This window comes from Odocoileus virginianus, chromosome 1 (genome assembly GCF_023699985.2).
Source record: "Odocoileus virginianus isolate 20LAN1187 ecotype Illinois chromosome 1, Ovbor_1.2, whole genome shotgun sequence".
In the NCBI taxonomy this organism is placed as follows: domain Eukaryota; kingdom Metazoa; phylum Chordata; class Mammalia; order Artiodactyla; family Cervidae; genus Odocoileus; species Odocoileus virginianus.
Window position 1 is genome coordinate 105,690,067 of NC_069674.1, and position 23,323 is coordinate 105,713,389.

At 39.6% G+C, this 23,323-nt stretch overlaps 2 protein-coding genes across 6 annotated transcripts in view; one reads left to right on the forward strand and one right to left on the reverse strand.

Annotated features, from left to right (window-relative positions):
* The window catches only part of ZPBP (zona pellucida binding protein), a 117,033-nt gene extending 113,293 nt beyond the window's left edge, over window positions 1–3,740 (reverse strand). For 2 of the 3 annotated variants that reach the window (XR_011489326.1, XM_070471924.1), the window contains exon 1: window positions 3,219–3,740. Coding sequence is in view for 2 of the 3 variants with exons in the window: in XM_070471924.1 (XP_070328025.1) it covers window positions 3,219–3,345 (127 nt within the window). In the remaining variant the exon portion in view is untranslated. The remainder of the gene's footprint in view (window positions 1–3,218) is intronic. The other variant, XM_070471916.1, reaches the window with a different exon arrangement.
* Window positions 3,741–5,156: 1,416 nt separating this feature from the next.
* SPMIP7 (sperm microtubule inner protein 7) overlaps window positions 5,157–23,323 on the forward strand; it is a 66,200-nt gene continuing 48,033 nt past the window's right edge. For all 3 annotated transcript variants that reach the window (XM_020905899.2, XM_020905900.2, XM_070471905.1), the window contains exons 1-2: window positions 5,157–6,704; window positions 17,161–17,258. In XM_020905899.2, the coding sequence (XP_020761558.2) occupies window positions 6,146–6,704; window positions 17,161–17,258 (657 nt within the window). In that variant the 5' untranslated portion in view covers window positions 5,157–6,145. The remainder of the gene's footprint in view (window positions 6,705–17,160; window positions 17,259–23,323) is intronic.

A 23,323-nucleotide genomic window follows, 5' to 3' on the forward strand; every position in this document is an offset into this window, starting at 1 on the left:
CATGAATCAACATCTGACATCTGGTACCTGACCTGTTCCAGCTTCAATGAAATTAATATACCCACTGCTTCCCCTGTTTATCTCAGCTCCAAATTTTTCTACATCCACTTAGAATACTCTCATTTTTAAAAATCCAAATCCCCACCCTTCAGGACACACATCGTAAGTCCTTCCTCCCTCAAACCTTCCGTTTGCCTTCCTCATTCTTATCTCTTTAGTACATCATCTGCAACACTCACTCTACATTGTATCACAGTTTTTCATGCATAGATATAATTTTCCTTATTTCATTATAAGCTCAAGAGTAGGATCAATGTTTGTGTCAATTTATCAAGAATTGGTATCTTTTGGCTGCCTTCATCCAATTCTGCCACTCCCTTTCCTTTGGTAACCACAAATCTGATCTCTTTTTCCATGAGTTTGTTTTTGAAATATAATTAATCCACAAAACTATGCTAATTCCTGTTATACACACAGTGATTTGATGTTTGTATAGATTTAAAAATTATCACCATAGTAAGCCTAGTTATGATAAATCACCATACAAAGACATTACATACTATTGCCTATACTCACTGTATATTTCAAACCTGTGACTCATTTATTTTGCAACTAGAATTTCGTAACACTTAATCTCCCTCACCTATTTCTTTCCTTCCATCTGGCAAACACCTGTTTTTTCTCAGTCTGCAACTGTTTATGTTTTGATGTCTGCTTATTTGTTTTTTTTTTTAAATTCCACATAGAAGTGAAATCATTCAGTGTTAGTCTTTCTCTGTCAGACTTATTTCACTTAGCATAATACTGTCTAGGTCAAAATCCATGTTGCTCACAAACGGCAAGATTTCATTATTTTCTTTATGACTGAGTAAGAGTTTATTCTGTGTACATATATCTTCATTATCCATTCATCTGCTGATTGCCACTTAACGTTGTTCCCATATCTTGGCTATTAAGTAGTGCTGCAATGAACACAGGGGTTCATATACCTTTTCTAATTAGTGTTTTTGTTTTCTTCAGATAAACACCCAGGAAGGGTACTGCTGGACCATACGGTAGTACTATTGTTTAATTTTCTGAGGACCCTCCACACTGTTTTCCATGGTGGCTACAACAAATTCACACTCCTACCAAGAATGCACAGGACTCCCTTCTCTACACCCTCTCAAATGCTTATTTGTTGCCTTTCTGATCACAGCCACTCTGACAGGTGGGAGGTGATATCTCACTCTGTCTCTGACTTGCATTCCCTGACGATTAGTGATACTGAGTATCTTTTCACACGCGTACTAGCCATCTGTGTGTCTTCCTTGGAAAATGTCTATTAGACCCTCTGCCCTTTTCTAATCAGGCTGTTCATTTTTTGAAGTTGCATTGTACAAGTTGCTTGTATATTCTGGATATTAATCCTTTATCGTATATATTCTTTGCAAGTATCTTCTCCCATTTAGTAGGTGGCAGTCAAAAGGTGCACATTTTCAGTTACAAGTAAGTGCTTGGGATGTAATATGCCATACAATAATATAAATTATGATAAATATATGATTAATGTAATTAACACTGCTGAGTTATATATGAACCATTGAGAGAATAAAGCCGAAGTTTCCAACACAAGAAAACAATTTTTTCTCATCATGTTGTATACCTTAAAATTATACAACGCTGTATATCGATTATATTTCAATGAAACCAGTATAAAAAGTGAGTTTGTTAAACCTGGAGAAGACAGGCATGGAAAGCAAAAGAGGAAGCTGGGTGATACTAGGAAGGTCTTTGTAAGTCATGCTTTGACTCTGCAAAAACCAGCAATAAAAGACTTAAGAAAAAAAATAATAATCTGTACCAGGCACTGTATCTCGCACATGGCAAATATTAAATAGCCATTAAATATTTATGATATTGTTCAGTTATCCTTGAACAAGCTAATGTGATGGACACAGGTGTGTGCACAGAACAAGAAGAAGAACAACAAAAAAATGCAACATAACTTGGACTTAAGTCCTCTTTGTTGTTAACAGAGAGTGGGTATAGCACAAAGAAGAGTATGATATTCAAAGTCAGATGACCTGGATTTAAATCCCAATTTCCACTAATGAGTGTTTGGAAAGTCACTTAAAACTCCAGGAGCTTCAGTTTTCTCATCTGTAAAATGAGATTAAATTCTAAATTTATTGTAGGAACTAAATGGACTATTGTACAAACTATAAAATGCTACATAAATGTTGCCTTCACTATTCATACCTTACATAGTAAGATACAGCCTTCTTATTCTATGTCTCACACCCTCAAGCCTGACCTTGTTCTTGGATCAAAAGACACACCATACACAGTCGTATCTAGTATTAATATAAGATCATGAGCCAAGGTCAGGAAGCATCCTTCTCCTACAGAAGTAACTAAAGGCTATTGGCTACTGTCTACTTACACTGCAATGACCTTTGGACACCTAATGCCAAGACTTTGGCATATTTTGTAACATCTACTCACTCCATTTCTTTCTGTTCTCCTATCCCTGCCTACATATGCAGCCCTTCCTCACTCAAATTCTTGGTAGGATTCTTTTCTCATCGCCCCTTGTCTCCACAGCTTTTATCTAAACACACCTTTTTTTATCCTTTCTGTGATTCAATTCTGGTAGACACTTTATTAAATATTTCTAAAAAGGTTAAAACTTGAACGCAAAATAACGCAGCCAAAACCTTTCTGGTTAAATGACGACCGTTTAATTAAGCTCTCCCTTCAATATCTTAACTGTATTTTGAAAAAGTGAAGCAGTATCTAGGATTTCTGGATACAAAGCAGGAAACAAATGGCGACAGCAAAATATCAAAACTTTAAAATCCCAGTCTTTGTACTTTATAGCTGAAACCAACAGATGGAGCTCCAGGTCCACGGGAAGTGACAAAGCCGCAGGATGTCTCCTGGTTTTGAAATATACTTAAATCCAGAGCCCAGAATATTGTGGAAAGCTGGCAAAGGACCCGAGGGCTGATTAGGGGTTATTAACAGCCAGTCTGACCTCAAGCCTTGAGCGGTGGGTGTTTCAATAACCTCGCCCGTCTAGACATAAATGTGACAAGTCCTTGGTTCCTGAGCACTTACATCTTATTAAATATATGGACGGGACCCGTGAGACAGGCTTTCCCATCAGAGGGCGCACGTGCGACACACAAAAATCTCCGGGAGCTGCGGCCCTGCGCCGCCCGCCGCCGCCTCACCTGACGGGGGCGCCCAGAGCACCAGCGCGGAGACCACCAGGACCACCGCGGCCCGGGAGAGCGGGGACCCCGCCGCCCGGGCCCGCCGCCAGCCCCGCCGCGCCCGGCCCGGGGCCGAGGCCTCCATTTACACGCCGCCGCCGCCTGCCGACCGTCGGCCCAGAAGGTCGTTAGGCGGCGCGCGCACACCCGCCCGCCGGAAGCTGGAGGGATGCGGGCCGGAAAGAGGGCGGTCGTTTCCGGCAGGGCGGGGGCGGGGCTGACAGGTAGGTTCAGCCAGTGGGCCTCGTCGGCCCGACGCCCATGGAGCATCTAGATGTTGTTCGTGTTCGGGACGTCGCAGCAGCTCAGGGAACCCAGATTGCATAGAAGACCTATGGAAGGTTCTGGAGCCAGAGAAGAGCCGCGGGCTCCACAGTTCGCGGGGGTCCGTGGGCCGAGGGACTGCCTGGCCGAATCTGAGTGTCGAGGCCAAACCCGGACTGCGTGGTGAGAGTGAGGGAAGTGAGTGTTGGTGCAGCGCCGGAGGGCTGCCTGCTTCTCCTGACCTTGGCTGCCGGTACCTTGAGATGTACTGAACTGAGAGATGGGTGCCCCACACAGCAGGCGAGAGTGGAAGTGGACCCTGAGCCCCTGGAAGAGCCTGGGCGGGAAGAACGGGGAAACAACCTTATATGGAATTGACTGCATGCAACGTTATCACCTGAGTTTAGAAAGATGCATAAAACCACCTGTCCCCGCTAAGTGGGCGTTCGTTTATAGCCAGAACAAGTTAGAGTGTTCTGCATTTCTGCAGCAGAAAGGATTTACTTAACATGAGCAGAGCTACAATAGAAGCAAATATGCAATTAATTCAAATACTTGGATGAATGGAATTTAAGCAACTGAAGACATAATGCCTAATAACCATGTATAAAAGGAAGCTATGAGTGAACTAGAATGGACTGAAAGCCATCTCTGGGTGTCCATTGCACAAGAGGAATTTCAAACTGACAGCCTAACCTCCGCACTTCTTTGGTAGAGTGACTCCAGTAGTGATACCTTCGGGTGTATCTTGGTTGCACCGCAGGTAGACTTCTTGCTCTCTTTCAGCTGGACTGCTGTACATACTGTATCTTCAGAGCTAGGATTGTGTCTGTTTTGCAAATATTTTAACTTCAACTGCTGGGCTAGATCCCAGTATAATGTAAGCATTCCGGTAGTCATAAATTTTTTTGAAAAGGAAACATCTAGTAGAAAGGAGTGCAGAGTTCTTTTGAGACCAGGACCAGGACCACGATGGAGACATTTCTTAAGGACTACTTCTTAAGAAGTCCTTGGTTCTTATTAGCAAAGGGAATTGAAATTTCTGCATATTCCCTGGATTTTCTGGCCATATTTATGCAGGTGTTAATAGGTAAAAAGTGTGCAGTACAGTTTATTCCACTGAGTAGATTCACTTCTTTAGAATTGCCTGCTAATCTGTATGAACTCCTAAATTGAATTTTACCTGTCTAGGCTTGTCTTAGTAAACAGAGACCTGGATAATTTAGATCCAACCAGCATTTTGGTCAAGGTCTTGCACTTGTTTGAGCACACCTAGAAGACAAACTTTAGTGACTAGTACTCAATAACTCACTGTGTTTCGTACGAATTCTGCTAAAACTTCTTTAATTTTTATAAACAAGTCAACCTGGACAACATGATTTTTAGCAAATGACCTTGGACTGTGGACCTCTAGTAAATAAAGGGTAGAGAAGACTAGCATACCATGCAAAATCCTGAAATCTGTTTTCTGTCATCAAGAATTTGCTTCAATTCAGCAGTCCCTCCTGCCTTAGTCTGCTATGTAAATTCCTAATATTCAACCTGAGAATATGAAATAATATTGGAAATCTTAGTTAATACATGGCGTGATTCTAAAGATGAAAGCTGATTGCTGAAAATCAGAAGGTAGGTCTGTCCTTTGTATTTGCATTTTTTATTCCAATAAAGATAGTGTAAGTTTCATGCCCACCTTCTACTTTGTGGAATTCCTTTGATAGCTGTTTTCGTGCAAGACCAAGTTATCTAGTTGAAATGAGCTATTAAATGAACAGTGTATTGATGATCTTTTTTTTTTTTTTTTTTTGCATTGAGCTAATAGCTGGTGCTTACTGTAGTTTTTTTGAAATGAGTTTAAGAACCTCATTGCTCTTACTCTGTCCATCATGGTAGAAAAAAGGTAAGTAAGGCTAATATAGTACATGTAAAAGATAAACCCATGCTTTGATTATAAATTTAAAGTTTCTTTTAAAATTAGATATATTGATTTAACTAGTGTAATATATGTTCATTTTTTGCACTTTTTAATTTACATTTATATAAGTAGCATGTTTTGTAGTTTATTATATCTATGAGGTAAAAAAATATATGAGAGAATACTTTAAAAAATATGTTGCCTATTCATTAACTGCTTTATTTATACCCTTTACTGAATATCATTTACCCATAAAGTATCAACTTATGAAAAAATTGAAAAATAAATGAGCACAGTTTTCCTAAGCAGTGCTGAAGAAACTATCATGGAGGTTTTACTAATAAGTCTATTTTAATTGTTTTTCCTAAGAATTACATTATAATGTATATAGTGATACAGTGTGTTACCTAGGAATTAAATTATGCTGTATATAGTGATACAGTGTGTTAGAGTTCTAACTGTTGCCAGGCAACCTGGGCTCTGCTTTTTGTTTTTTTCTGTGCTGGTTCCTTACTTCCTTTAGTGGAGAAAAAATATTTGCCTTAAAAATAAAAATTCTACTCTTTTGGCATTGAGAAAGGAAAATCAGTAATCTTGTTAGTTTAACCAGTGTTCAGTGATTAGAAATATAACAGTTTTTTCGTTAAAGAGAAAGGAGCCATCAGAAACAATTAATATACTGTCATCCACAAGTTTAAAGTGAGAGGCCATGGATACATATTCACAGCTCATACCTGGAAAGATAAGTATCTCTGAAGGATCCTTCCTTTCAAGAACAAAGGCTGTTGAGAACAGAGATTACCCCCACTACTGTGCTCTCTTAAGAAAGCTGAACATGCCTTTTGTGAAAGGAGTTGAGGACAGACATGACTATGGCAGAATGGAGAAGAAATGCAACCCTACTTTTCTTAAATTTCACCCTTATCCCCCTTCGGTCCTGCCGGACTATCATTTACACTATCCATATCCACCGCCGTATGGGCCAGATTATCCATTATTTCCACTTCGGGATGATGTACCTTTACATGACGCCTGTTCAGGGTTTTTGAGTCCTGGTGGCGATGCTGACCTAAAGCCTGGTGTTGGCAGGACCATACCGAGCCTAGTAGATTTCAGTGATGTGAAACCTCAACATCGAGTTCCCAGGCCAGACACAGGATTTCAGACGACATTAAAAAGGAAAACCATTTTATTAGAAGAACTGAAACAGGACAGAAGATGGAATTCCAGGGCAGTACCAGACATTTCCATCAGAGCAAGACTTGTAGGTAAATGAAGTGATATGGGCTTTGTAATGTTTAAAACTTTCAGATGACAGAAAAGCATGTATCTAAGATTGATTTAGTACTTAACATTTCATTTGACATAAAACTGTAAAGAACCAAATAAGGAATTCTTATTTTTAAAGTGAGATTGTAAGGAAAATGTAGTAAGAATGATAAGCTTTTTATAAACCCGTTTGTAAAAAAAATGGTTTTCAAAAAGTGCATTCATTGGTGTACGTGACAGTTATCTGGTGTATATCAGATAACTTATTCTAAACATACAAATAACCTAATTTTGCCACAAAGGAATATATTTAACTCTGATAATTGCATATCATGCCACCTTATCTGTCTCCCTTGAAAAAAATTAATTTGTTGATGATTATCAAAAAGTTTACACAGGCTGAAATGCAGTGAGAAAGTAGTTGAAAGTAAACTTGAGGGTCTGGTAAGAACCAGAGCTGAAGAGAGGCAACCCCTGCTTAAATTACTCCACCACAGCCCTGGGGGCAGAACTGATGACCAGTTACTGACATCTGCACCTTATGGATTCTCTGTAAGACTCCCAGAGAGTGTCACAAGCCTGGTCCAGAAGTGCTGAGAAACACTCTCAGAGAAAAACCATAGGCAGTGTTCTGTATGGAATATGTCTGACAAGCAGGGAGTGAAAAGAGATTAACATGTTTGAGTGTATGGGAAAGGAAAAGGCCAGGTGCTGTAGCAAGAGATGCTGGGCCTGCTTTAGCCCTCTGGGGATGCGCCCACTTCACTGCTCCTCTGGAGCACCCAACCACAGACCAGAGGCCTAGGGCGGCTGTGTGGAGAAACTGTGACATCACCATTTTTCGGAGCAGTGGGAACTCAACGATTCCTGCCATTCCTCCATGAAGAGAAGCCATAGGCACTTGGGACTGGGAAGGGAATAAGGGTAAAGGCAAAAGGTAGTAGCAGTGCAAAGTCCCACAAGGCAGTGGTCCCAAGCTACCCCCTCTGGATGCCAACTTTTGAATGAGATAAGAGCAATTTAGTGAGAGAGAAGTACAGGGTAATAGTTAGGCTTTTAATGTGCACTACAGGTGTGGCCTCAACAGGTGGGCTTAGGGAAATTCCTTACTTAGGAATTTTCATGGAAACAATGCATATGAGGTTCAGTATCTTTTTAAAGAAAGAATTATTTTTGTTGTTGTTCAGTCACTTGGTCATGTTTGACTCTACAGCCCCATGGACTGAGGCCCACCAGGTCCCTCTGTCCATAGGATTTCCCAGGCAAGAATACTAGCATGAGTTGCCATTTCCTTCTCCAGCAGATCTTCCCGACCCAGAGATCGAACCCACAGTTCTTTACCACTGAACCACAAGGGAGGTCAATTATTTTTTTATAATTCATTGGAAATACCATCTAGGGTAATAAGATATTACAAGAAGCAAATGCACTTCACATTGAAGGAACCACTGATGAGTTCATGTCAGTATCACAGCCATAGTACATATTCACTGATTCCGTACTAGTGACTCAATTCTCTGTCAAGAAAGGAGCTTGAGTTCAGTCTTTTGCTAATGTTTCAATGTATAATAAAAATAGTCATTGTCAAGGACACTTCTTTAAAGGAATCAAAATTATCTTTCATTGTCCTATTTTAGACAAGTATGTCACTTTGCTTGTAAGCAGAAAATTGCAGACTAGTGTAATTTTTAAGAGCATTGTTGATTTGGGGGGAAGTGAATTTTTCTAAGAGTGAACTGTCAGAACATTCCAGCACATTAGAGATTGAAGAAATACTTTGTTAAGGCTAACCTATGACTAAAGTAGGGTTAACAGACATACAGTAAGAACCAAGTGTAGAGCTCATCTAGCCTCTGTATGTCACTGCTTACATCAGTGCAGCAGAATTCAGAAGATAAGCTCTAGAGTCAGACTCTCTGCACTCAAATCCTGGCAGAAGGCTTACTTGAACTATGACCCAAGAGCCACTGCTCATCTCTGTGCCTGTGTATCCTTATTTGTACAATTGATATACTAGTTATACTTTATAATAGCAAGGGCTATTTAATGTTATTCATGTAAAAATATCTGAAAGAAAGGAAAGAAACAGTAACATTTGTTAGATGTTAGAAAGTTAAGCAAAGTTCAGAATTTTCAGTTCCTTTGTATGTAACTTTTCTTATAAAATTGTAAGAATTGAATTCACTAAGATAGGCAAAGGACTTAGCAAATTTTGTGGAACCTGGTAAAGCATTTAATTAATAGTAGCTGTTACTAGCTTTTAACAGTTCAAAGAGCAGTCAAAATTTAGGAATTGCATTCGATATAATTTGTCCTATGCTTTCAATGATGTTGTGGATTCTGGAAATAGTCATTAATTATAAATAAAGGGCTTCCATGATGGCTCAGAGGTTAAAGCGTCAGCCTGCAATGCGGGACGTGGGTTCGATCCTTGGGTCAGGAAGATCCCCTGGAGAAGAAAATGGCAACCCACTCCAGTATTCTTGCCTGGAGAATCCCATGGACAGAGGAGCCTGGTGGGCTACAGTCCACGGGGTCGCAAAGAGTCAGACACGACTGAGCAACTTCACTTTCACTTTCATAAATAATAAGTACTTTCAGATTTTACCCAATCTCATATGCGTAATTTCTCATACATTCTGATAAAGAAGGACATCTTATCAGAATTAATTATATCACATTCCAGTGGTCTTTCTTAGATATCAAAGCAAGATCCTGAAAGGCTATATTGCTGATTTTTTATCCTATTTTAGCTCTATCTAGACTAGATCTGATAGAGAGCCTGATGAACTATGGACGGAGGTTCATGGCATTGTACAGGAGACAGGGATCAAGACCATCCTCATGGAAAAGAAATGTAAAAAGGCAAAATGGTTGTCTGAGGAGGCCTTACAAATAGCTGTGAAAAGAACGGAAGTGAAAGCAAAGGATAAAAGGAAAGATATTCCCATTTGAATGCAGAGTCCCAAAGAATAGCCAGGAGAGATATGAAAGCCTTCCTCAGTGATCAATGCAAAGAAATATAGGAAAACAAAAGAATGGGAAAGACTAGAGATCTCTTCAAGAAAATTAGAGATACCAAGGGAACATTTCAGGCAAAGATGGGTTCGATAAAGGACAGAAATGGTATGGACCTAACAGAAGCAGAAGATATTAAGAAGAGGTGGCAAGAATATACAGAAGAACTGTACAAAAAAGATCTTCATGACCCAGATAATCACAATGGTGTGATCATTCACCTAGAGCCAGACATCCTGGAATGTGAAGTCAAGTGGGCTTGAGAAAGCATCACTACCAACAAAGCTACTGGAGGTGATGGAATTGCAGTTGAGCTATTTCACATCCTGAAAGATGATGCTGTGAAAGTGCTGCACTCAATATGCCAGCAAATTTGGAAAACTCAGCAGTGGCCACAGGACTGGAAAAGATCAGTTTTCATTCCAATCCCAAAGAAAGGCAGTCCCAAAGGATGCTCAAATTATCACACAATTGCACTCATCTCACACACTAGTAAGGTAATGCTCAAAATTCTCCAAGCCAGCCTTCAGCAATACGTGATCCGTGAACTTCCAGATGTTCAAGCTGGTTTTAGAAAAGGCAGAGGAACCAGAGATCAAATTGCCAATATCTGCTGGATCATCGAAAAAGCAAGAGAGTTCCAGAAAAACATCTATTTCTGCTTTATTGACTACATAAAGCCTTCAACTGTGTGGATCACAATAAACTGTGGAAAATTCTGAAAGAGATGGGCATACCAGACCACCTGACAGTTACAACTGGACATGGAACAACAGACTGTTTCCAAATAGGAAAAGGCGTACATCAAGGTTGTATATTGTCACCCTGCTTATTTAACTTTTATGCAGAGTACATCATGAGAAATGCTGGGCTGGAAGAAGCACAAGCTGGAATCAAGATTACCAGGAGAAATATCAGTAACCTCAGATGACACCACCCTTATGGCAGAAAGTGAAGAGGAACTAAAGAGCCTCTTGATGAAAGTGAAAGAGGAGAGTGAAAAAGTTGACTTAAAGCTTAACATTCAGAAAACTAAGATCATGGCATCTGGTCCCATCACCTCGTGGGAAATAGAGGGGGAGATAGTGGAAACAGTGTCAGACTTTATTTTGGGGGGCTCCAAAATCACTGCAGATGGTGACTGCAGCCATAAAATTAAAAGACGCTTACTCCTTGGAAGGAAAGTTATGACCAACTAGATAGCATATTAAAAAGCAGAGACATTACTTTGCCAAGAAAGGTCCGTCTGGTCAAGGCTATGGTTTTTCCAGTAGTCATGTATGGATCTGAGAGTTGGACTGTGAAGAAAGCCGAGCGCCGAAGAATTGATGCTTTTGAACTGTGGTGTTGGAGAAGACTCTTGAGAGTCCCTTGGACTGCAAGGAGATCCAACCAGTCCATCCTGAAGGAGATCAGTCCTGGGTGTTCATTGGAAGGACTGATGCTGAAGTTGAAACTCTAGTACTTCGGCCACCTCATATGAAGACTTGACTCATTGGAAAAGACCCTGATGCTGGGAAGGATTGGGGGCAGGAGGAGAAGGGGACGACAGAGGATGAGATGGCTGGATGGTATCACCGACTCGATGGGCATGGGTTTGGGTAGACTCCGGGAGTTGGTGATGGACAGGGAGGCCTGGAGTGCTGTGGTTCATGGGGTCGCAAAGAGTCGGACACGACTGAGTGACTGAACTGAACTGAACTGAGATGTTTAACATTGTTCAGTTGTTTTTTTGTACCTGGTTCCATCCTGTCATGGGAGCCATACCTTCATGGCTTTATCCAAACCTAATTACTTCCCAAAGGCCCCACCTCCAAATATCATCATATTGTTAGTAAGAGCTGCACCATGAATTTGGGGGTATGCAAGCCTTCTCTCAATAATAAACACCTTAGCCATTTTTAAGTGTGTAGTTCATCAGTATTAAGCACATTATTGTACAGTGGGCACAACTGTTGGTCTTCATAACTTTTCATTTTGCAGAACTGAAATCTATGTCCATTGAACACAACTCCCCTACCATCCCCATTCTCACCCGCTAGCAATCAGTTTACTTTCTGTCTCTATGAATTTGACTACTTTACGTACCTCATATGAGAAAATTATACGGTACAGATCTGTTTATATTTTCTGTTTCCTTACGAGTCAGTCTTGGTAGGTTATGTGTTTTTAGGAAATTTGTCCATTTCATGCAGATTATAAAGTTACTTGGTATACAACTGTTGATAGTACTTTCTTATAATCCTTTTTATTTCTATAAAATTGTTGGTTCAAAATCTCAGGAGTTCCTCAGGTGAAATACAGAACTGGACCCTGTACTCAAAGGGCAAATAGGAAGAGGCAGACACCCCAGATGGGTGGGTGGTAGGTTTAATGAGCAGAGAAATTGTTTATGGTGCTTGTCATAGTTGCCTCAAGATGAGTAAATCTCCACACCTGCCTGCCAGAATCTTAAAGCCTACGTAGAAGACTTGACAGGGCTCAATCATGTATACTGTGGTCTCAACAACCATACTCTAGTCTCTATGTTGTATCCTTGAGACAGCTCCAACTTTGGGAACAATGGGCTGAGCATACATTCTATGCACAGGGAAGGGGATGAGGAGTCTTGGATTGCCTGCGTTCAGCTCATGGGCCAGTGGGTGGTCACAGCCTCTCAATGACCTCCTCTGACAAACATCAGCTATCATATCCCTTCTTTCATTTGTAATTTTAGTTATCTAAGTCTTCTTTCTTTTTCTCTGAGTCAGCCCAGCTAAATGTTTATCAATTTTGTTGATTTTTTTTTCAAGAACCAACTCTTGCTTTCATTGATTTTCCCTGTTATTTTTCTATTCTCTGTTCTATCTCTGACTTAATCTTTATCATTTTGTTTTCTTCTGGCTTTGGGTTTAGTTTCTTCTTTTTCTAGTTTTTTTAAGGTGTAAGTTGAGGTAGTTGATTTGAGATCTATTTCTTTTTTAATATAAGCGTTTATATACCTATAAGTTTTCCTCTTGGCATTACTTTTGTTGAATCCCATAACTTCTGTTGTATTTTTGTTTTCATATCTCAAGATAATTTTTAATTTTCCATGTTATTTCTTCTTTGACCCATTGGTTTTTTAGGGGTGTGGTGTTTAATTTTCATATACCAGTTTTTAATTTTATTTCATTTTATTGTTTTCTAATTGTGATCAGAAAATATAGCTTGCATGCTTTCAGTCCTTTTAAATTTACCAGGACTTGCTTTGTCACCTATAGTATAGATTAGAGAATGTTCCACATGCACCTGAGCAAAATATGTGTTCTGCTTGGGTGTTCTGTTGCTTAGAGTGTTCTGTATATGTCTGTTGGATCAAATTATTGCTCAGTCCTCTGTTTCCTTACTGATCTTTGTTTGGCTGTTCTATTCATTATTGAAAGTAGAGTACTAAAGTCTTCAACTATTATTGTACATCTGTTTCTCCCTTCAAGTCTGTCAATATTTGCATCATACATTTTGAAGATCAAATATTTGGTTTATAGAAATAAAATAGAGAATAGAAAAATAGCAAAAAAAAAAACAAACAAACACTAAACCTAAATTTGGTTCTTTGAAAGTATCAACATAATTCACCTACCTTTTGCTATATTGAGAGAGAAAATTTAGGGAAAATGACTTACAAAGGGTATTGTGTGTGTGTGTGTGTGTGTGTGTGTGTGTGTGTGTGTGTTTTTTTAGAGACCTAGTGTAACCATTAGAGGAGAGATAACACATGAATTTTAAAAAATACATAAAATAGCCCTTGAATCTTTCTTGTAATGTTTTGGTGTCCTTAAAGGCAGCATATTATGGAAATACTTTATAATAAAAATAACAAAGCCTATAGGAGAATAGTGTTCATGATAGACTCTTCCAGACTCATGTAATTTTGGGTTACATACAAAACCCATTCAAAGTAAAAGAAAAAAAATCACAATTTTGAACATGTTAAATATCTAATAAATGAGGAAATACTGTAGTGCTTTCCTTGAAAAAGACTTAGATATGTATTTGATAGCATGAAAGTGGTGAAGTGAGACTGTGGGTTATGAAGGAGAGTTGTGTAATCAGTTCAGTTGCTCAGTCGTGTCCAACTCTTTGCGACCCCATGAATCGCAACACACCAGGCCTCCCTGTCCATCACCATCTCCTGGAGTTTACTCAAACTCATGCCCATAGAGTTGGTGATGCCATCCAGCCATCTCATCCTCTGTCATCCCCTTCTCCTCCTGCTCCCAATCCCTCCCAGCATCAGGGTCTTTTCCAGTGAGTCAACTCTTCCCATGAGGTGACCAAAGTATTGGAGTTTCAGCTTCAGCATCAGTCCTTCCAATGAACACCCAGGACTGATCTGCTTTAGGATGGACTGGTAGCTATTCCCCAAAGTGCTTTTGGCAGTTCACCCCCTTCTGATGTGTGCTTGCTACCTCTCTTACCATGAAATGAGGTCTCTTTCCTTCTCACCTTTACTCTGGACTTAGACACGTGAGTGGCTTTCACCAGTAAGATATTAGCAAGTGTGATGCAAGGGGAAGCTTGGTAAGTACTTGCACGTTGAGATTGGTCCTTTTGGGATTCCTCCCCTGGAGTTTCAGTCACTATTTTGTGAGAGACCCAATCTAGATCCATAGGAAAAAAATAACAGGCACTGGTCTTCAGACCCAGCCTAGCTCATAGCTAATAGTCAGCACCAACCTGCCAGCCTTGTAAGTGAGGTCGTGTTGGACCTTGCCAGCTATCGGAGCTGTGCCATATCATACAGAGCTTCGGAATCCCAGGATATGGTGAGTGGTGGTTTACATGGCCAGGTTTGGAGGCGTCAGCTGTGCAGCAGTAGACCCTGAAACAGAAAAGCAAAGGCATCATCATACTTAGATGCGAGTGTGATGCCCCTGAGGCACTAATATAATGCAGCTGTAATTCATGGCCCTGTTTACTTCTGCTCTGGCCTAAAATCAGAATTGTAGTTCTCTTGTTTTTCTATTTTCTTTCATTGTTTCTAAGTATCTGGTAAAAATGGCTTCAAATCAGAGGATACCAAAATGTGCCGCATGTCTGCCGTCGGCATGAGAATCTTCTGGTGGATTTTCTTTGGCCAGCTGAGTCACAGAATTCTCATTCTCAAAACTGAGGTGACTCTGGAAATCAGCACTGCCTCTTGGGCTCTCGCCTCTGCCTCTGTATTAATTTTTCTTGCTACTGTAACAGACTGCCACAGACTTAGCAGCTTTAAATGAAACACATTTATTACTCACAAGTCTGTGGGTCAGAAACCGGGCAAGATTAACTCTGTTCTTTGTTTGAGATCCAGCAATGCCACAATCAAGGTGTACTCTGTTTATATCTTGAGAGTCTGGGGGAAAATCTGCTGTGGGGTTTATTCCAGTTGCGCAGAATTCAGTCCCTGACATCTGAGACACCCGTTTCCTTGCTCTTTGATGTCCAGGGGACACTGTGCTCCCGGAGCCCTCTGACACGGCCGGCTTCGTCTTCACAGTCAGCAGTGCTGTTAAAGGCCTTCTCACATGCTGCTCCATCTGACTTCCCTTCAGGACCCACAGATGGTCCGCATTCTCCAGCCCTCCCTTGCCGCTTCTCTTTTCAGATTCTGTCCTGAGTTCCTTGGTTAAACACTGACTGAATCATCATCATCATTATGAAAATGATGTTACTTCTGTCGGTACTAATAATGTTACAGCTCCTAATTGATAATTAATAAAGTTGTGGACTCCATGCCAATTTGCCAGTTCCTTTAAATATAGTTGTGGTTTTTACAACTGACAAGTTTCTACAACTGTGACAGCAGTCATTAAAGGTGAGGAAAATAAGACTCAGAGGGAGTCAAATAAGTCATGAGGTCACACTGGCATCTTAGCCAGGAAGCATATATGTCATTAAGCCCTAATAATTGCAGCCCTCTCTTACAGAGCTCCGCCAGATTGGTATCCATGGTAACCATGGTACTCCTGTGTTATCCCAAACCCGTCTAACTCTTCTCATCTGTGTTTAAACATCTATGTACTGTCCACCTAGCCCCAAATTTTAACATTTTAGTGCATCATCTGCTAAGTTAGATTAATTTATGGGGCAAAGGTAAACAGTTGAAAAGTTGAAAGTGAAAGCTGCTCAGTCGTTTCTGACTCTCTGCGACCCCATGGACTCTACAGTCCTTGGAATTCTCCAGGTCAGAATACTAAAGTGCGTAATCCTCTTCTCCAGGGGATCTTCCCAACCCAGGGATTGAACCCAGGTCTCCTGCATTGCGTGTGGATTCTTTACCGGCTGAACCACCAGGGGAGCCCAAGAATACTGGAATGGATAGCCTATCCCTTGTCCAGTGGATCTCCCTGACCCAGGAATTGAACCAGGGTCTCCTGCATTGCAGGCAGATTGTTTACCGGCTGAACTCCCAGGAAAGCCCCAAGCTAAAAAGTAGAGGACCAAATTAGAAGCCCCCATGCAGTAGGAAGAGGATCTCCATGGTACAACCATTATCTACACCTACACTAGTCTCCTGTCCAAACCAGTGTAATTTGCAAAGTTATCAGTTCTTCTGATTAAGGACTTTGTAATGTCCATCTCTCTGAAGGTTAAATCCAAGACTTTCATGTCCTGACTTTGGCTGACCTCTTTTGTTTATCTTCTACCATTCGCTGGCTGCCATTTCAAGATGTTAGCTATACCCAACCTTCAGTAATTTTATCATGAGTTTTGATATTGCTCAGCAGGTCTCACCTGCCATCGCACATACTGTTCCTCTGTCTGGAATGACTCTACTTCTGCCACTTGTTATCCGAGTTTTAATCAGTTGTCAGATGAAGTCAGGTCTTTTTGTCGAAAAGATGTTGCTAACTTCCTACAATCTGGATGGATTAGATGTCTGTCCTCTGCACTCCCTCAGCACTCAGAGCTCAACTGTTACTAGAGTTAACACATTATACTGCATTACCTACACACATGTCTGTTTTTCCATTCGTTCATGAGCACCTAAAAACCAGGAAACCTCTTTTCCATCTTTAAATATTCATCCTCTTTCATTCGTGGGGCAGTAAATATTTGTTGAAGGCAGCTTTTATATTTGCTAGTCTCTTATAATTAGGTTTAATTATCTACATAGTAAACTCCTTGTGTCACCACCATCTCCAACATGTCTACATCCACATATACAGATTAATAGTACCCAAGAGACCTCTAACAATAATAAGTAATAAGTATCAGATAATTGTACACTAGTATAATTATCCTAATATACAAATTTCAGAGCTGTTCTGTTCTCAATGAGAAAAGTTTTTAGATAACCCATTGAAAAATAAACACCACTAAGTTCAGCTTTCTAGTAGAAAACAGTTCTGGTGGAAAAATAAATTTCTATTGCATTTTGTATGTATGTATTTCATATGTATGTACCCAGACCACATACATTTTTGTTTTCAGGTTGGACGAGCCCACTGAAAGTTACTCCTTCCCAACCGCATCATGGAGAACACTCAATAAATCACCCATATACATTTGATGAGGAAGCAACGTCTACAGTAAGAATTTCTTACTAGATGGGTTATGTAATATTTGTAATCAATTTATTTCATTTTGTATTTGATATTTTATGTCCTGTAAACAAATAGCTGTCATACTGAGTCAAGTAAGAGAGAAAAATATTGTTGATAGCGCTTAAAATGATATAAATGAACTTATTTACAAAGCAGAAACAAACTCACAGACTTAAAGAACTAGGGTAAGGGTGGGGAGAGGGATTGTTAGTTTGGGATTGACATGTACATGCTGTTATATTTAAAATGGATAACCAACAAGGACCTATTGTATAACACAGGGAACTCTGCTCAGTATTTTGTAATAACCTAAATGGGAAGAATATTTGAAGAAGAATGGTGTATGTATAATGGAATCACGTTGCTATATACCTGAAACTATCACAGCATTGTTAGTCAACTAGCATGTAAGTTTTTTTTTTAATAGCTACCATTTATAAAGTACTCCTTCCTTACATGTCAGGCCCTGTGCAGGAGTTCACAGTCATTGCATAGTCGCATTGTCTGTGCATCCCTACAACAGCACTGTGGGACAGGAGTGAAGTGGATGATGGTATGATGGTATATTCAACGCAGGCCCCCACTGCTGGCAAGCACCCTCCCCAGTAGCAGCGAGCAGTGGCCACTAAGTGTCTGACAGCCGCCAGCTGGACAATACATCCTGCGTCATGACCACTCAGACTTGCCGGTGACTGACGTCCTTGAAGAAAGAGAGTAAAGCTAGACTTCAGCTGAAACCACATTCCCATTAGTGTCTTTTCCCTTGTATCCTACACTTCACCTGGAGCACTCCTAGCATGTATTAATTGAAAAAAAAAAATGTTTTCGGTTCCTGCTTCTAGACAAGACAATGTGTTTATCTCATATTATTTGAGGAAGCTGAAACCCAGTGATGTAAAGCAACTGACTTGACCATAAAGATGAAGTCAAACTTGAAAGCTGGATATATTTCTGAATTTTTCTATGTGAATTTAATAGACTTTAAACTCTTAAAGTTTAAATTACTTGTAGATTCCTCCAGAGATATATAAGTATGACATGTTTCTTTTTTTAAGCAGCTTTACTGAGGTTTATTTTACAAAACATAAAACTTGCCCATTTGAAGTATTCAATTCAATGGGGTTTTTCTTTGGCTATTCACTGAATTGTACAACCATTACCACAGTCTAATTTTTGAACATTTTCATCACCTCCCCCCCAAAAAATGTCTATTAGCAGTAAAGTTATGGATACCTTCAAGGAATCTATGTGCATTTTTGTAACTCTTGTATTTATTCCTTCCTAAAGCTGATCTCCCTAAATTTATCTTTAGTTTCTCAAGGTGATTTCTCCTTTTCCCACCTCTCCCTTTCCCTTTTCTGATTCCACCACAGAGACAAAGGAGCCTACCTCCCATAAGTCGTCAGGTATACTAGGGTGTGTGGCCGTGGAATAAAAAGGTTACTCACAATATATGTCATCTGGGTCTCCTTTACTCAAGATACCGTCCACCCATGCCAGGACTTCATGTCTATTCTTGTCTGCATTTTTTTCTATAAGAAAATCATGGCGTTAAAATGGGGGAGATTTTCCCTGTTTTGAACTATTCTAAACTCAGATGAAGTAGAGAATTTGATTTCAATAGTAAAAATATTTGTATTTGTTAATTTTGCTTATTCCATCTCCAGACTCTTCAAAGAATCCATTGTTCCTTCTGATAAGTCCTGTGAGAGCTTGGAAGGGGGACATTATTATTGAAGGCACTGATGCTTTTTTTTTTCCGTCTAAGGCTATAAATTTATGGCAAGGCTATATGCTTTGCCTAGCTATCTATATTAGAATTCTGAAGTCCTTGTCCTGCAAAAACTCATAAAGCATACTTATTTAAACTGAAGCATAGAGTTTTATGTCAAGATAAACCTTGATATTTTCCTACCAGTAATGGAAGCTAACTAAGTAATATGGGACAATGTTTCCAATGGAAATAACTAGATTAATATTTACCTTTTAATATCAAAAAACTAATAAAGTGGGGAGAAATTACTGAACCAATGAAAGGTTAGAAACTTTAAAATGTAAGCCAGTACTTAGGGTCACTTTGGCCTAATAGGAATTTGCTGCTCTGAAAGGGGAAACTACTCTAACTGAACATTTGCTAGTCTCATAGGTATAAGTCATCAAAAATTAGAATTGATCTTTGAAAACCACCCACTATTTTGGGCTAAATACCTGAAGGCTGGTATCTTAAAGGTAAGCGTAGATCAATAGTAAAAAAAAAAAAAAAACAAAAAACAAACTGCAACTGGCTTCAGAATAAATGAGAAAACTTAAAAGTCTTTAACCAGTGTTAAAGTGACCCAAGATTGCTATCATTTCCAGGACACAAGGCAGATACAAAGAAAACCTCTCTGGATGAAAATAATATATTAATTAATAAGCCTCAAATTATTTCTGTCAATAACTTTTAAAATATAGTGCTTAATACACAGTCAACAGTAACCAAACAAAAAGAGAATGGACACCATAAATGAGAAAAAAACAAAAAAACAAAAAAAACAAATTGATTCTGGACATTGGAAGTAGGCACAAAATGGTCAAAAAACCCCCAATGAGCTAACACTTTTGCAAATAAGTTGGAAATTGTAAAATGCAAAATTCAAAAATTGAGGAAAATGTAGTTTCAGAACTGGAAAATAAACAAAGAACATAAATTGATCCTGTAGTGAATTAGACACGGTTAAAGAGAGAATTGGAGAACTGTAGATAAAAGAGAGAAACTACTCTTGATGCACAAACTTATAAAAAGATGGAAAATACCAAATTGTTTACTTTTATGGGAAAGTAAAAAACATAAAAAATACAGTGAAAAAGAATGTATGTTTACTTGGAATCCCAGATGTGTAGAAACTAGTATAGAAGCAATATATGAAGATACAATTATTATACCCACTACTGTTTATTTCTGGAGTTCCCTGAGGCATCCCCTCACAATTTCTGCTGTACATTAAGGGTTAGTTATGGACAGAGGTTCGTGACATTGTATACAGGAGATAGGGATCAAGACCATCCCCATGGAAAAGAAATGCAAAAAGGCAAAAGGGTTGTCTGAGGAGGCCTTACAAATAGCTGTGAAAAGAAGAGAAGCAAAAAGCAAAGGAGAAAAGGATGCAGAGTTCCAAAGAATAGCCAGGAGAGATAAGAAAGCCTTCCTCAGCAATCAATGCAAAGAAATAGAGGAAAACAACAGAATGGGAGAGACTAGAGATCTCTTCAAGAAAATTAGAGATACCAAGGGAACATTTCATGCAAAAACGGGCTCAATAAAGGACAGAAATGGTATGGACCTAACAGAAGCAGAAGATATTAAGAAGAGGTGGCAAGAATACACAGAATAACTGTACAAAAAAGATCTTCATGACCCAGATAATCACAATGGTGTGATCACTCACCTAGAGCCAGACATCCTGGAATGTGAAGTCAAGTGGGCCTTAGAAAGCATCACTACAAACAAAGCTAGTGGATGTGTTGGAATTCCAGTTGAGTTATTTCACATCCTGAAAGATGATGCTGTGAAAGTGCTGCACTCAATATGCCAGCAAATCTGGAAAACTCAGCAGTGACCACAGGACTGGAAAAGGTCAGTTTTCATTCCAGTCCCTAAGAAAGGCAATCCCAAAGAATGCTCAAACTACCGCACGATTGCACTCATCTCACACGCTAGTAAAGTAATGCTTAAAATTCTCCAAGCCAGCCTTCAGCAATACGTAAACCATGAACTTCCAGATGTTCAAGCTGGTTTTAGAAAAGGCAGAGGAACCAGAGATCGAATTGCCAATATCTGCTGGATCATCGAAAAAGCAAGAGAATTCCAGAAAAACATCTATTTCTGCTTTATTGACTATGCCAAAGCCTTCAACTGTGTGGATCACAATAAACTGTGGAAAATTCTGAAAGAGATGGGAATACCAGACCACCTGACCTGTCTCTTGAGAAACCTGTATGCAGGTCAGGAAGCAACAGTTAGAACTGGACATGGAACAACAGACTGGTTCCAGATAGGAAAAGGAGTACATAAAGGTTGTATATTGTCACCCTGCTTATTTAACTTCGATGCAGAGTACATCATGAGAAACGCTGGGCTGGAAGAAGCACAAGCTGGAATCAAGATTGCCGGGAGAAATATCAGTAACCTCAGATATGCAGATGACACCACCCTTATGGCAGAAAGTGAAGAGGAACCAAAAAGCCTCTTGATGAAAGTGAAAGAGGAGATTGAAAAAGTTGGCTTAAAGCTCAACATTCAGAACACTAAGATCATGGCATCTGGTCCTCATGGGAAATAGATGGGGAGACAGTGGAAACAGTGTCAGACTTTATTTTTGGGGGGCTCCAAAATCAGCACAGATGGTGACTGCAGCCATGAAATTAAAAGACGCTTACTCCTTGGAAAGGAAAGTAATGACCAACCTAGACAGCATATTAAAAAGCAGAGACATTACTTTGCCAACAAAGGTCCGTCTGGTCAAAGCTTTGCTTTTTTCCAGTGGTCATGTATGAATGTGAAAGTTGGACTGTGAGGAAAGGTGAGCAGCAAAAAATTGATGCTTTTGAACTGTGGTGTTGGAGAAGACTCTTGAGAGTCCCTTGGACTGCAAGGAGATCCAACCAGTCCATTCTAAAGGAGATCAGTCCTAGATGTTCATTGGAAGGACTGATGCTGAAACTGAAACTCCAATACTTTGGCCACCTTATGTGAAGAGTTGTCTCACTGGAAAAGAACCTGATGCTGGGAGGGATTGGGGGCAGGAGGAGAAGGGGATGACAGAGGATGAGATGGCTGGATGGCATCACCAACTCTATGGGCATGAGTTTGAGTAAACTCCGGGAGTTTGTGATGGACAGATAGGCCTGGCGTGCTGCGATTCATGGGGTCGCAAGGAGTCGGACACAACTGAGTGACTGAACTGAACTGAACTGAACTGAACTGATGGTTCCATACAAGAATGCCAAGCATGACAGCAGCAGCTGTAGGTGTCAGCCAATAAAAATGTCTGCAAAATCTTAAAGCATGGAAGACACGAAAGTGGAAAGAAGTAGAAAGTTTCCGAAAGTTTTTTCTTTATATTGTTTATAGTACTCATATTGTTTAAAATCTGAGCATTAGTTGTTAACTTTTGTTAGGTCTTGTTCAACATGAAGAAACTCTAGGAAACTGAAACGTTCATGATGATAGCGATGGAAGATTTAATGGAATGATGCTCAAGTATTAGGATGTAAAGAGGTTTCCTTCAGTGTCATCAATCTAAGAAATATCTAGAGTCATTAGTAGAGGTCCCCATTGAATCAGATTCCAAGAACACTAAAGAAAGAGCCAATTTAATCACTGCGTTATGAAATAGTACGGACAAAACATTCAGAAAACAGAAGTAGAAAGAAGATGCGCCAGCAGAAGAATGGCTACTAGAAAATGAATGTTTATTAGGAAATGATGTAGATTATGTAAAGCTGAGGACCTGGAAACTGAAACAGTTCATAAAGAAATTGAAGATAGATAACATAGAAGTGTTGTCTTACAAGACTAATCAGGAAATGGAAGAGATTGTGTATTTGAGAAAAATCCAGTTTCCAGTGAAAGACTGTGCCATGATACCAATGATGTGATACACCAAGATGACAATGAACAATAATATGAATCTCCAGAAAGTGAAGAGGCATAATTTCAGACCCTGATAGTTATCTTCTTAGGAACAATAAGAAATGACAGATTTCAGAATTTTTTCCCCTCAAACTAGAAGAGGACCAGTCTTAGGCACACATCACTCACCAACTTTATCAATGATTAGCCATGGGAAAACAGCTTATTGTGACAAGATTTTGTAAATTGCTGAAAAGTTCACAGTCTAAAATATTTTAAGTGAATTGTAATTTAGAATGTTTTTTAGAAATTTTTAAAAAATGATCTGATTTTGTATTTCTCCATGCCTCCTTTTTAACAGGATATTCCATTGGTTTTACTTGTTTGTTCCATCTCTCGGTTCAGTTCAGTTCAGTCGCTCAGTCGTGTCTGACTC